This window comes from Mus musculus, chromosome 7, assembly GCF_000001635.26.
Source record: "Mus musculus strain C57BL/6J chromosome 7, GRCm38.p6 C57BL/6J".
NCBI classification, from domain to species: domain Eukaryota; kingdom Metazoa; phylum Chordata; class Mammalia; order Rodentia; family Muridae; genus Mus; species Mus musculus.
In genome coordinates, this window is record NC_000073.6 from 126,766,220 (window position 1) to 126,780,895 (window position 14,676).

Sequence of the window (14,676 nt, forward strand, 5' to 3'; positions counted from 1 at the left end):
GAAAGGTCTCTGGACATGGAACCCAGGGCTGCCTGCCTCAGTTCCTGTGCCTGGCCCCAGCTCTGGGCCATACTGCAGTCTGGCCACGTTCCAGCAGCACCCAGCAGGCTCAGCAGGTCCATGGGCGTGGCGCTGCCCGGTGGAGGAGCCAGCCTACACTGGCTGAGCAGGCAGGCTCGGCCCCGGGCATCAGAGCCCTTTGGGACAGGGAAGGCTGTGCTTTTGACAGAAGCCTGCCGTGGAGCGAGGCTATGATCCCTCTCCTGTACTTTGTTCTGCCCACCCTGGGCAGTTACGTCATGCTCTCCATCTTCTTCCTGCGCCGACCTCATCTGCTGCACACGCCGCGGGCTCCCGTCTTCCCTATCCGCCTGGCTGCCCACCGTGGAGGTGAGCTGAGTCAGGGAGGTGGAAGGGCTGGAATCCATGTAGGGTGGAGTGAGCCTAACAAGACAGGTGTCAGGGTGGGCAGCCCATCCTCAAGGTGCAAGGCATGATTGAATGTTAAAAAGAGCGAGGAAAGGAGAGTCTTGGGGCCTAGAGGGCATGTGGCAGGGAAGGAGAGGCCAGTTCAACTGATTGGAAGAGAGGAAGCCTAAAGCAAGTGGGAGACCGTCAGGAAGAAAGGTAAGCAGGAAGGTCAAGCTAGGTCCCGGGGATCCACCCAAACTGCTTTCCACAGGGTCTGGGGAGCGACTGGAGAACACCATGGAAGCAGTAGAGAAGTGAGTCCAAGCCCCATCAAGTTCCATGTGAGGTTGTGGGGTTGTGGGCTGTGCTCTGCAGGACAACCAGGAGTGCTACTTACTCGCTTCATAAACTGGGTATCTGGAAGTCCTTGGAACTGTGGAACTGGCCACATGTCCCACCATAAATTCTGTGCCAATATTTCCCCTCCACTACATGCCCTGGTCCTTCCTGTGTCCTTTTCCCCCACCAACCTTTGCTCCCATAGTTCCATGGCCCAGCGAGCAGATCTCTTGGAATTTGACTGCCAGCTCACCCGGGATGGCGTGGTGGTAGTGTCACACGACAAGAACCTGTCCCGCCAGTCAGGCCTAAATAAGGATGTGAACACCCTGGACTTTGAGGTGAGTTTTGCAGCCCCTCACACTGAGAGCTGCATCACTTTCACGCGTGTACCCTGATGATGCTTCTCTGCTCTCCACAGGAGCTGCCCCTCTACAAGGAAGAGTTGGAAATTTACTTCTCACCAGGTAGGATGCGTGTAGCCACCCTTGAGCTGCCTAGCCATCTTCTTATATACTCTCATTAACACGCCCCCACCCCCAGCCTGTTTATCCTACTCTGACCCCAGTTTTTGTGACACCCCTCACCCCTGCCCAGGCCATTTTGCCCACGGGTCAGACCGGCACATGATTAGTTTGGAGGATGTATTCCAGAAATTTCCAAGGACTCCCATGTGCTTGGAGGTCAAAGAAAGAAATGAAGAACTCATTCACAAGGTAGTACTATAGCCCGGCAGCTGAGGGCAGGCCTCAGAAAGGCCTGGTTTCCTTTATACCACTTCTCTCCATCCTAGGTAGCCAACCTGACTAGGCGCTTTGACCGGAATGAGATTACTATTTGGGCTGCAGAGAAAAGCTCAGTCATGAAGAGATGCAGGGCTGCTGTGAGTCCCTCTTTCTCTGCCATGGGGTTAGAGGCCACCGCAACCCAAGGAGGGAGGGCCCCAGGAACTAGCCTTCAGCATAGTCCCCAAGAGCAGGATTGGAAAAGTGGAACACGTGACTGTATAGGCATGGTGTTAACCATGAGACTTGCTCTGGGAAACCTCCAATACTGGCTGTGTTGGTCAGGTGTTTGGTACTGTGACAGACTTCAGGCCACACGGCTCATTGTTCCAGAGGTTTTAATCCATATCACTTTGGTCCCATAGCTAGAAGTCAAGAGGGCATGAGAAGGAGGCCTCCACGTTAACAGCTTAGGGGCAGAGATAACGCCTGGGCTGGCTTCTTTCTTCTTCCCCATCGTCATGGGTCTGAGAGGTGGAAAGAGCAGGATATATACCACTTTTGGAAGGAGATGCCGGGCTGCTGCTTCCCCTACGAGCCCCTTCTGAGCCTACGGAGAAGCTGCTGCCCGAGTTCCGGGTGGGTCTCCTCCCTTGGCTAATTTTGTGAAAACATCCTCACACATGCTCACAGGTGTATTTCACCAAACTCCTAGGTACTACCACTTAAGCCAATCAAGCTGTCAGAATTAACCATTATACTGGTCAAGGTGTGACTGTGATATCCAGCTCTGACCCTTTCGGCAAGTACCACCTCTCTGCTGCCCATGATGCAGATAGATGGGTCTACCCTCTCACCTCTCCCCTGCCTCCCAGAACCCCGAGATGCCCATGGCCTTCACGATATGGCGATCGTTCTGGATACTGCTGCTCTACTACCTGGGGCTGCTCCCTTTTGTCTCCATCCCTGAGAAGTTTTTCTTCTGTTTCCTGCCCACCATCATCAACAGGTACTGGTGGTGAGATGGGGCTTAAGACCTCTCTGCTCAGGCAACATTGCCCAGGATTTGTGTGGCAATGACCCAGGACCCCCAGTTTCCTAATTTCCTCAGAGTCCTCTTTAAATATTTGTGTGTGTGTATATGTATATACCACATGTGTGCAGTTCCCTATAGAGGTCAGAAGAAGGTGTCAGATACCCTGGTTTAGAGTTACAGGTAGCTGAGAATCACCCGACATGAATACTTAGAACCAAATTCAGGTTCTCTAAAAGAGGAGCAAGTTTTTAACCACTGAGCCATTTCTCCAATCCCAAAGCCGCCCTTTAAAGAAGATAGTGACTTCCTTTTTATTTTGTTTTGCTTTACTGAGACAGAATTTCATGTATCTTAAGCTGGCCTGAAACGAAGTAGCTGAGATAGACATTGAATTTTTAATCCTCCTGCTTCTACTATTTTATTCAGTGCTAGAGGCTGAACCCAGAGTTTTGTGTATGCTGGGGACACTACCAACTGGGTCACCACCTGTTTTATTTTTTTTAATTTGTTATAGGAGTGTGTGTGTGTGTGTGTGTGTGTGTGTGTATGGAGGGGAGCATTGGAGAGAGAAATGGCATATATATGAATGCCAGAGACAGCATTCTTTCTGCCTTTAGGTAGGTTCCAGGGATTGGCAAGGACCTTTATCCACTAAGCCACTGGCTCTCAACCTGTCGGTCAAGACCCCGGGGGAGGGGGGACAACCTTTTCACAGGGGTTGTCTAAGACCACTGGAAAACACAATACTTACAGTTCCTAACAGCCACAAAATTATAGTTGTGAATTAACAATGACAATAATTTTATGGTTGGAGGGTCACCACAATGTAAGAACTGTATGAAAGGGTCACAGCATAGGACGTTTGAGAACCACTGCACTAAGCCATGGAGAAGGCGTGACTTTAGTTTTTGAGACAAGGACCTCATATATTGGCTTCAAACTCTCAACCCTCCTGCTTCAACCTTCCCGGTGCTGGAATCATGGGCCGGCACAACTATGGTTCTTGCCTGGCATTCATGAGCACTAAGGTGACACCACCCAACTTGCAAGCTAATATATATCACGATGCCGTTTTAGAAGAAATTCATCCAAACCCTTGATGGAAAACCCCTCTGGTCAGCGCCATTGTGATAGGACAATAATGAGGGTTGGTCGGCCTAGTAAAGAAACCTGAGGTGCCTGGGTCAGGTCCTCTGGGGAGCAACCAGGCTCTCTCACTCTCAGGTGAGTCAGCCCACACTGCACTAAGCCCTGTTAACAAAGTGGCTGTAGGAGGGTAGATTAGGAGCTTGATAGTTTCTTAGCTTGGGCCTGCCTCCTCCCTTTCCTTTCTGACAACTTCTCCAGGACTGTCCCCAAAGCCCTGGTTCTACTACTATGTGATTCTTAGGAGAGCTAACCAGCCCCACAGCCCCGCTCCAAAGCTTTGTGTCTGCAGTATTTTACACAGGGTTAAAGGTTTTCACATAATGTGGGGTATTTAACCTTTATCTTACACTGCCCTTCCCAGATGGTAGAGCCATGATCTTTCCCCCATTAACATCAGAGATGCAGGGTTTCTGTGATTTGCCCAATGTAGCCAACCTAGTAAGCACTGTCTCATCTGAAGAAGCGGGCCAAATTTAGGCACCATGGCACACACCTGTAATCCCAGCACTGAGAGGATGAGGCCAGAGGGTTGCAAGTTCTGGACCAACCTCCGCTATTCTTAAAAACAGACCCTTGGCGGGGCAGTGGTGGTGCACGCCTTTAATCCCAGCATTCAGGAGGCAGAGGCAGGAGGATCTCTTAAGTTTGAGAGTTCCAAGACAGCCAGGGCTACACAAAGAGACCCTGTCTTGAAAAGCCAAAAAAATAAAAAACTTAGAAAAACCTCACCCAGACTCAACCAGGAGGACGTCTGTGATATCTAGCTCTGGAATCAAGCTGGTCCCAGGCCTGTCATGGATATGATTTTGACCTCCAGTGACTAAGCTCAGTTCCCTGTCCTTAGGATGGTAAGAGAGACAAGCTCTAAAACCAAGAACTCCAGGATGCAGTCAGCTCTCACTAAGGGTTGCAGTGTCCCTCTAGGGACTTACGGAGCTTCTTCAGGCCCGGCCTGGGTGAAGGAGTCATTACCACCACACCCCTGTGACAGACAGACAGACAGACAGACAGACAGACACACACACACACACACACACACACACACGTGGGGGGAGGGAGAGAGAGAAGACGAAGACCAAGGAGCTGACTCCGCCCTTTCTCTCCACAGGACTTACTTCCCATTTCGCTGTGGATGGATGAACCAACTGTCGGCTACCATTACAAAATGGTGAGGTGGGCAGGGCTGCTGGGTGGAGAGTCCACACGGGGACTTGCCACCGCCCTTCTCCTTTGTCCCCTCTCATCACTATGTCATCGCCTTTGACGTCCCCTCCGCCCCCAGGATCATCATGAGAAAAAGTCTGATCCGACACTTGCAGGACCGAGGGGTGCAGGTGAGGACTCAGCTCTGCCCCAGCGAGGAGCTGGCTCACAGTGTACGCCTGGGAGCAGAGTTTCCGCCATTCTGTGACACCTCTGAGTGTCGGTTACTTTGCCTATAAAATGCAGAGAATAAGTATCTGCAGATCTTTTGGCTGTGTACCTGGTACTTAATCAGAGATTGGTAAGCATTAGCACTGGTCACCATGCTTGTGGCCAGCTGGGAACATGCTGGAAAGCCAGGCCCAGCCCACCTGGTGCTCGGCCTTGATTGTGGTCCATGGAAATAGTGAAGGCATTCGGATTTGTTTTGGTGTTTTTTTTTTTAATTTTTTTTATTTTTTTTATGTGTAATAAATGTTTTGCCTGCATTCTATCTGGCCTGGGGCTGAGGCCAGAGGGTAGTTTCAGATCCAGAATTCTGAGCTGCCGTGTAGATATTGGGATTAAATCTGGTTCCTCTGGAAGAGCAACAAGTTTTTAACTGCTGACAGCCCCCTCTGTTGTTGTTTTGCTCTCTTGCTCTCTCTCTCTCTCTCTCTCTCTCTCTCTCTCTCTCTCTCTCTCTGTGTGTGTGTGTGTGTGTGTGTGTGTGTGTGTGTGTGTGTGTGTGTGTGTATAGCCTTGACTGTCCTGGAACTTGCTCTATAGACCAGGCTGGCCTATTACTCACATTGATCCTCCTGCGTCTGTCTCTCTAAAGGCTTGCACCATCATTGCTTGGTTGTCTTTTTTTTTTTCTTCTTCTTCTGCTTTTGTTTTGTTTTGTCTGAGGCAGGGTCTCACCATATAACTCTTGCTATATAGGCCAAGCTGTCCGCATGGAGAGCTACCTGTCTCTGTCTCTTAAATGCTGGGGACAAGGTCATGTGCCACTATGCCTGACCATGGTTTTCTTTGGTTGGTTTCTTTTTATTTTTATTGTCTTATTTTATGTGTATAGGTGTCTTATATAGATGTATGTCTGTGTACCACATATGTGTGCCTGGTCTCCATAAAGGTTAGGTATCAGAGTGTTGTAAGCCATTATGTGGGAGCTGGGAATTGAAGTATCATCTTCTGGGAGAGTAACCAGTGCTTTTAACCACTGAGCCATCTCTCCAGCCCCTGGTTTTTTACACAGGCTAGACTAACCTCAAACTCCTGGTAATCCTCCTGCCCCTGCCTCCCTAATGGTAGAATTACAGGCATAAACCACTGTGCCTGGCTTTGGACCTTGGACTTTTAAAAAAAATTTATAATTTTATTTTATATACATTGGTCTGCATGTTTGTCTGTGGGAAGGTGTCAGATCTTGGAGTTACAGATAGTTAGTTGTAAGCTGCCAATATGGGTGCTAGGATTTGAACCCAGGTCTTCTGGAAGAGCAACCAGTGCTTTTAGCCACTGAGCCATCGCCTCAGCCCCAGACTTAAGATATTTTCTAATCAGCATGCCTTACTGAGAGGGCTCCAGACATTTACCTGGAACGAGAGCTTTCTATCAAATATGGGGAAAGAAAGAAGCCTGTTAGCCCCACGTGTGCTGTGATGTTGCAGCCAAGGACAGGAGCCAGAATTGTCAGCCACGGACGGAGGGGGATGGGATTAGTCATGAGAATGGAGGGACAAATTTGGCTCTTGAGGAGGGGGACAGCATCATAGGCAGGCATCTGCGGGGGATAGCAGGGGCGGGGGTGGGAGGGCGCTACAGTTTGGAGGAGCAAGAGGCTGGGCTCTGAGAAACTGGGTGGATTCTCTAGGCTGAGGGCAGTGGAGGTCAGTTAGGCCCACTGGCCTCATGTCTAATAGGATCGTGACCTTCCGGAAGGGAAGCTTTTGAAAGTCTACCACAGGAAACCCAATCCAGATAAATTCACTGAATAAAGTCATTTGGTGTATAACATGGAGACTGTGTGGTGGTGGGTAAACAGTGTCCTTTAAGAGCCTGATACTGGCCGGGTGGTGGTGGCGCTCACCTTTATTCCCAGCACTTGGGAGGCAGAGGCAGGCGGATTTCTGAGTTCGAGGCCAGCCTGGTCTACAAAGTGAGTTCCAGGACAGCCAGGGCTATACAGAGAAACCCTGTCTTGAAAAAAACAAAAACAAAAAAAGCCTGATACTGCCATGGACAGGAGCCAGACTTGGGTGACAGCAGTGGGGACAGATGGAAGGGTTAACTCAGAGAGGCTCTGCCTACTGCCTGTGTCTGGCTCCGATGAGGCACCTTGCCTGCCCTCTCACACCTCTGATCTGCACATGTTTAAAGACTGAACCCTCATTTGTTCAACTAAGGCATCCAGAGACCCAATGCCAGGCATGGTTGTTTGAATATGCCTGGTCCAGGGGAAGTGGCATGATTAGGGGGGGTGGCCTTGTTGGAGGAAGTCAGCACCATGGAGTTGGGCTTTGAGGTCCTATGCTCAAGCTCTGCCCAGTGTGGAAGACAGACCCTTGATGATAATGGGCTGAACCTCTGAAACTGTAAGCCAGCCTCAATGAGATGTTTTCCTTTATGTTGCCTCGGCCATGGTGTCTCTTCACAGCAATAGAAACACAAACTGAGATACCATGTCAGCCAGGTGCAGCAGCCCATACAACTTGGGAAACAGAGGTAGGAAGATGGTGAGTTCTAAAACAACAGAGAGAAAACAAACAAGGAAGGCAGTAAAGTGATTCAGTGGCTAAAGGCTTCTGCCATCACCCTGATGACCTAAGAGCTGTCCTCTAGCCTACACACTTGGTGTGATGTGCATCCGCCCCCTCATAAATAAATAAATAAAATAAAATTGTTAAAAAATAGAAACCAATGGCTGGGGATGTGGCTCATTTGGTAGAGGACTTGCCTAGCAGCCCCAAAGCCCTGGGTTCAGTCACCGGCACTCAAAAAAAAAAAAAAAAAAAAAAAAAGTAATGGGATGGGAGCAATGGCTCAGCAATTAAGAGCATTTGCTGTTCTTCTAGAGGGTCCAAGTTTGGTTCCCAGCACCCATAATCACTGTCTTACAATCATTCATAACACCAGTTCCAGGGGTTCAGACGGCTGTTGGCATCAGACATATATGTGGTAAACAAACATATATGCAGACAAATACATTTTTTAAATTTTAAAATAAATGCAAATAAATTGAAAAAAAGAACAGCAAAGGAAAAAGAAATTTAAAAACAAAAAAACAAAAAAACAGGTATAGTGGAACATACCCGAAACCTGAGCACCAGAGATGGAAACAGGACAGAAGTCCAAGGTCCAAGAGTCTGAGGCCAACTTGGTTACATGAGACCCTAACAAGAGAAGAGAAGAGAGAGTAGGAGAAGAGAGGGGAGGAGAGGGAAGGGAAAGGAGACCATAAATTATAAAATAATCAGTGATGGGCTTTTCAGTATCTAACTTAAAACATATATTACATGTATTGGGGGGGGCACACCCCACACTTCCTGTCGAGGTCACAGGGTGTGGTTGCAGGACTCAGTCCTCTCCTTCCATCCTGTGGTTCCTGGGGATCTAGCGCAGCTCCTCAGGTGACTTTACCTGCTGAGTCATGTCACTGGCCCCTGTGTGTGTTTGTGTTTGATTTGTTTTGTAGTACTGGGAATCAAACCCAGGGCTTTGCACATAAGAGGCCAGGGTTAAACCATTGAGCAACAGCCCCAGCTCTTGGATTGTTTGTCACAGGTCTCATACAGCCCAGGCTGGCCCTTGAACTCCCTGTGTAACACAAGGTATCTTTGCATTCCTTTCCCTTCTATCTCGGTGCTATAAAAACAAACATTGTACCACCACACTAAGAGCTTTACTTTTGTTTTTATTGAATTCCTTGTTTGTTTTGAGACAATGTTTCACTGTCAACTCTGGCTGGCCTAAAACTTACTATATAGACCTGGCCTAAAACTTGCAGAGATCCACCTACCTCTGCATCCTGAGTTCTGAGACTGTTCAACTGCAAGTTCATGTAATTACATGGTTTATGTATTTGTTTTTGAGGCAGAGGCTTACTAGCTAACCCCAGCGGGCTGCTACTCTGTGTAGCCCAGATGGCCTCCCAAGTGCAGAGTTACAAACATGCATGGCCACACTTGGCTCCAAGATCCTATACCTAAGTTTTGACAGGAGCTGTGTTTAATAACCAATTTGGAAATTTCTAAAAAAGATAACCATCAGCTCCAGGACACCCGGTTCTGGGAGGTCTGTGCAGAAGGAGGGGCTGCCACCTCCTGGACGCGAAAGGAAGCTTGGGGTTGGTGTTTGGAAACTAACTTGTTTTCTTCCTCTGTTCAGGTGCTATTTTGGTGCCTTAATGAAGAATCGGATTTTGAAGTGGCCTTCAGCTTGGGAGCCAATGGCGTCATGACCGATTACCCCACAGCCCTGAGACACTACCTGGACAAGCAGGAAGAAGAGACCCAGCCTCCTCAGCCTGAGGCCCTGTCCTGTCTTTCTCTTAAAAAATAAATATTTTCTTGTCAGTAACATAGTTCATGGAACAAGGGGTTGGAGGGTCGATTCGGGAGGCTAAAAAGATGGCATTAGCGGCTGGGGATGGAAGTTGGTGGTAGAAGGCTTGCATACCATGAATGCAGCTCAGAGTTTACTGCAAGCAAGTGCACATAGCATCTTAGGAGAGATCAAGAAAGCCTGTGGTGAGCTAGGCCTAGGCTTTAACCTCAGTACTTGGAAGGCAGAGGCAGGTGGATTTCTGTGAGTTATAATGCCAGGGCTACAAAGTGAGACTCTGCCCACTGACACCCCTGCAAATAAAAGCCTGGGGGTGTCAGTAGGCTGGCCCACTTGTTCCACTACATTCCAGACCCAGCAGAGTGGCACCACACCCTGTGCCAGCTTGGCCTCCACTCTAAAGCATGCTAGCCCAAGCGTCCTGGACCTAGACTCTAGAGATTCAGAGATGAGTGGTTGTCCTGAAACCATTAAGAGACCCAGGCATATGCAAGGGACGGAATTTCCTCATGTTACTGATGTTGGGCACCTTATGTGCTGAGCTGTACTGCAGCAGGCAGGCATGGATTAGCTCGCAGGCTCTCCCACAGTACCTGCTGTCCACTTTCTGATCTCCAACATTGGAGTTCATTTAATAAATATTCCCAGTGCAGCACTTTTCAAGCCTGCCTGGTTCCTGGGACTCTGCAGTGAACACAAGTCTAAGTATACCAGACACACGATTAAACAGACATTTTCACTGGGGTCAGACCTACAGAAACCTCGAGGTCAGGCATACCAGAGAATGCCTGGAGCAGATGATGCTCAGCAGTAGAGATTTTTAAAGCGTTGGTTCCTGGGAGTCTAATAGAAGGACACCTTTAGTTCCCTTCTAACAATCTGTTCCACGTGCTTGGGAAAAGTGTGAATTCCAACTTTGACTCTTACCATCTGGATAATCTCTGGAGAGGATCTCTTCTCCAAGCCTCAGGAAACTGGTCAAATGGAGACAGTGGTCTGTGGATAAACGAAGACAATTACGACTATTTCCCAGGGGTTTGCATACAGATAACACGCTCTTATTAGCCCCATGCCGGGTTAGGATCCTTGTCTCTGAGCACCCGAGATAGCAGAGCAGCAGAGGTGCAATCACGCCCGGGTTAGCCTCTGGGTTAGGCTGCAAGTCGTAGCCGCATTTCCGGGCGAGACGGCTAGCGGGAGCCCGGAGCAGGGGGAAGGGCAGCCCAGCCTGCGCTGGCCGCCGTATGACGCGCCCCCTCATTTGCATGAGGCGCTCCGATTGGCCACGAAGGCCGCCGGGACAGGAGGCCGGCCCCCTCCCCCTCCCGCCGCAGCCGCGGCAGCAGCTGGTCTCGGTGTAAACAAGTCGAGGCGGCTGTGAACCGGGCCGGGGGGGACGGCGCCCATCAGGAGCGCCCCCCACTCCCAGGCCAGGCCACCCCGCGGACCGGGCCCTCCACGCGCCCAGGCGAGGTGAGGCCTGGACCGACGTCTCTGCGCGTTGCCCCGCGCCCCCGCCCCGCAAGCGAGGACTGCCCCTTCCCCCGCGCACGCCCCCATCCCCTCGCCCCAGGTGAGCCCCGGGGTCTCAGGTAAGGCTTGGCGATGCAGGTAAGATTCCCCTCGGCGGAGATGAGGCTCAGCGCCTGCAGGTAAAAACCCCTCCTCTCTCTAGGGGACCCTCTTCCTTTGGGGAGGCCTGCCTCCTCCAGGTGAGAGACCCTTTCCCCAAGCGAACTCCATATACCCCACATTTGCCCTATCACTAGTCCAACTAGGGTCCCAAGGACCAGTCAGTTTCTGCCCCCCCCCCCCATTCCTCAAAACTGAAAACTGGCAGCCCATCCACTCTGAAGCCCCTTCTTCACGTTTCAGATGCCAGTTCAGATGCCAGCTCAGCAGGGGTGAGGCCAGAAGCTGGTGGGTGACTCACCTAGAGCTCCTCCTAGCCTCAGTTTACCCGCTGATGCAACCTGAGGCCTCCTCAGTGAGTCAAAACTGAGATGACTCTGGTCCCTGGTGAGACTGCTGGCTCTAGGGAAAGGAGAGAGCAGCCAAGTGTGACAGAGTCCCCATAGTTCTGGGCTTGTCTACATGTGTGTGGCCTTAGTCCTGATCGTCCACCTCTCCTTCCTGGCAGGCACTGGGCTCCCTCTGCTCCCCGTGGGCCGCTCCCCGCGTGGGGCCACTGCCCTTGGCCCCCGCCATGGTGCGGATTTCAAAGCCCAAGACGTTTCAGGCCTACTTGGATGACTGTCACCGGAGGTATAGCTGTGCCCACTGCCGTGCTCACCTGGCCAACCACGACGACCTCATCTCCAAGGTAAGCAGGTCACATTTTAGTCTAGAATGGCAATGGGCTGCCTGGCAACTCCCCACCAATAGCCCTAACCCCCTCCTCTCGTCTCCCCACTACCCTCCAGTCCTTCCAGGGCAGTCAGGGACGTGCCTACCTCTTCAACTCTGTGTGAGTATTCATCTCCTTCCTTTCTTTTCCTGACCTCTGTTGTGACCTGTGACTCCCTGGTATGCTGATATTCCCAGAGTCCCTTGTTTCTGACAGGAAGCCATGATCAGGCTCCTCTTAGAGGCTAAGACCAGACACTTAACATACTAGCTAGAGGGTGGCTCTGGGCTGCTGAGACCCTCCCTGGGACTACCCTTTGTCCCCACAGAGTGAATGTGGGCTGCGGGCCAGCAGAAGAGCGGGTGCTGCTGACAGGTCTTCATGCTGTCGCTGACATCCACTGTGAGAACTGCAAGACCACTTTGGGCTGGAAATATGTGAGTTTGAGATCTCTGACCCTAGGCTGGCCTTTGACCTAACCTCATCCCTTCTTCCTTAAAAGTATCTGCCTTTGCCTTTCAGAGTACCAGTGGCCCAGCACAAACTGGCTTTCTTTCCCCAGTGACTGGCGTTTGTCCATTGCAGGGCTTTGAGGGTGTTCTCTTCCCTCGAAGGATTTGCACCCCTGTCCTAGATGATTAGCATCATGTAGAATCACCATTTATCAATTGCTTATCTGCCATGCATGTGAACACATGGCACATAGTCTCTCGATCATTACAGCTATTCTGGTGGCAGAGTCTGTTCCAGAAGACAAGGAGGTCTGAAGATGCTAGGACATTTGCCCAAGATCACACAACTAAGACTCTGTAGCAATGTGGAAACTAGGTCCCCAGATCTCTGCATAGCTCCTGTCACTTCTGATGCTGTCTAGCATCTGATTTCACAACCTCAAGTCTCATTTCCTTACCTGGCATGGGAGCATAAAGCCACTACCTGGCACAGAATATCATTGTGAGAGTCAGATTACACGTAACAAAGTTATTCCTTATACACTTGAGGATAGCATAGGGAATTGGGCACTTGGCATGTTTCTAGAAGCTGGATGCCCCATTGCAAAGACAGTCCTAATCTTACTTTACCTCTGACCCTGCCACAGATTTCCTGTGTGTCTTTGCACAGGTGGCTTGGCCCCTCTGAAATCCTAAAATGTAGCCTAGACCAGAGGTTAAAAACTCAAATGTCAGCAGTGTGTGGTGGCGCACGCCTTTAATCTCAGCACTGAGGAAGCAGAGGCAGATGATGTCTGAGTTCTAGGCCAGCCTAGTGAGCTCCAGGACACCCAGGGCTATGTAGACCCTGTCTCAAAGTACAACAAAATCCTTCAAATGTCTATAAGACCAAGCAGAACCGGGCGTGGTGGCACACGCCTTTAATCCCAGCACTTGGGAGGCAGAGGCAGGCGGATTTCTGAGTTCAAGGCCAACCTGGTCTACTGAGTGAGTTCCAGGACAGCCAGGACTGCACAGAGAAACCCTGTCTCGAAAAACAAAAGCAAAAACAAAACAAAAAAAGAGCAAGCAGATACTGTGGGTTTATAAATGGGTAGATATAGGGCAGAGAAAGCAGGCTGGGGCAAAATGAAGTGAGTATATATATAGTTATCATTTAGTTGTAAGTTTTATTGTTTTTTTTTTTTTTTTAATGTGGTGCTTGTATTGAATCCAGGCCCTCCCACAAGATAAACATCCCCAACTCCTAAAGTTGTTTATATTAAGCTCTCTGCTATCTAAACAAAACTACCTTAGGTTGAAATGGCCCTTAGGCCACCAGTTTGTAATCCTTGGACCTTGAAATCTTGTAGGGGCTTCCAAATCCTCCCTGTTGGAGCTGTCATTGATTTTCAGAACTACCCGTGCTTCAGAGTTCTCTCTCTTCCCAGTGAGGAAAAGTGGTGTCTGGGCAGGCAGCTGAGCTTCTCTGGGCCACAGGGTTTTTTGTTTTTTGTTTTTCATATATAAACCAAGACCAATGGTATTCATTCCCAAAACCCCATTGCCTAGTGGTAAAAGTATTGTCTGTGCCTGGCAGCCCTTTCTCTCCTTCCAGGAGCAAGCCTTTGAGAGCAGCCAGAAGTACAAAGAGGGGAAATACATCATTGAACTCAACCACATGATCAAAGACAACGGCTGGGACTGACCTAGCTCCTGCCGCATGTGGCTTCAGCCTGGCCTGGCCGCCAGGGGGAGCCACTGGTTTCGCTCCTCCTGAAGGGAGCTCTGGACCCTCAGGGCCCCCACAGGGGAAGGACCCAGCTCCTGTACATACATTTTATTGCATGCACTGTGACCTTGGGGGGAGACAAAGAGGGGGATTGTACCCCCACCCCCTGCACCTCCCTGCGATCTGGCTGGCTTGGATCTCATTTTTTAACCCCTTCCTGTCTTGCCTGTCCCATAGATAAGGCCTGTGTGCTGCTCTCATGGCCCTGGTGCACCACCTTTCTGTGAATCTCTCCCACTGGATCCCTCTTACCTGCAACGTGTCTGTTCTCGTTCTGTAGCATTTGTAAATAATAAAACAATGGAATGGAGACAGCCCCTGGCTCACATGGAATACAGAGAGGGGACCTGGAATCCAAGTTCCTTCCCTATAGATGGGTTCCATTCAGAGCCCTCAGCAGGGGGAATGGAGTAGGAACAGTAGACCAAACTAATCTTGCTCCTGACATCTTGCCTATGTTAGTCCTGGCTTTCGTTCCTCGGGGGCAAGCGTCAGAGAAGACCACCAATTCTCTGGCTTTGCCGCCCCAGTCTGAACTACAATTCCCAGGGATCCCAGCACAGGTTGCCTGTGGCCTTTACGTGCGACTGGCGCGGTGCCTACTGGGAAGTGTAGTTGAAATGTTCTCGGCGTGAGACCTTGCGCTTTTTGCACGAGATACCATAGATGTGTAACTGTGCACGCCCCTCAACTTT

General features: G+C 50.2%; 2 protein-coding genes across 8 annotated transcripts; both read left to right on the top strand.

Moving 5' to 3' along the window:
* Nucleotides 1-194: 194 nt before the first annotated feature.
* On the top strand, nt 195-9,426 carry Gdpd3 (glycerophosphodiester phosphodiesterase domain containing 3). Its single transcript, NM_024228.2, has 10 exons — nt 195-390; nt 683-725; nt 956-1,091; nt 1,172-1,217; nt 1,348-1,466; nt 1,544-1,633; nt 2,351-2,484; nt 4,769-4,828; nt 4,943-4,994; nt 9,235-9,426. Exons 1-10 carry the CDS (start codon nt 252-254, stop codon nt 9,406-9,408), a joined length of 993 nt encoding a protein of 330 aa, NP_077190.2. The 5' UTR covers nt 195-251; the 3' UTR covers nt 9,409-9,426.
* A 1,317-nt stretch (nt 9,427-10,743) lies between these two features.
* Ypel3 (yippee like 3) lies at nt 10,744-14,291 on the top strand. 7 transcript variants are annotated; one of them, NM_001379293.1, is made up of 6 exons: nt 10,744-10,984; nt 11,287-11,398; nt 11,552-11,734; nt 11,835-11,878; nt 12,087-12,195; nt 13,808-14,291. In NM_001379293.1, the coding sequence occupies exons 3-6, from the start codon at nt 11,618-11,620 to the stop codon at nt 13,895-13,897; spliced, it is 360 nt and encodes a 119-aa protein (NP_001366222.1). In that variant the 5' UTR covers nt 10,744-10,984; nt 11,287-11,398; nt 11,552-11,617; the 3' UTR covers nt 13,898-14,291. The 7 variants fall into 7 exon arrangements, with proteins under 7 accessions (NP_001366222.1, NP_001366223.1, NP_001366224.1 ...); NM_001379294.1 differs by having other exon boundaries at nt 10,744-10,884; NM_001379295.1 differs by lacking the exon at nt 11,287-11,398 and having other exon boundaries at nt 10,744-11,003.
* The last annotated feature ends 385 nt before the right edge of the window (nt 14,292-14,676 follow it).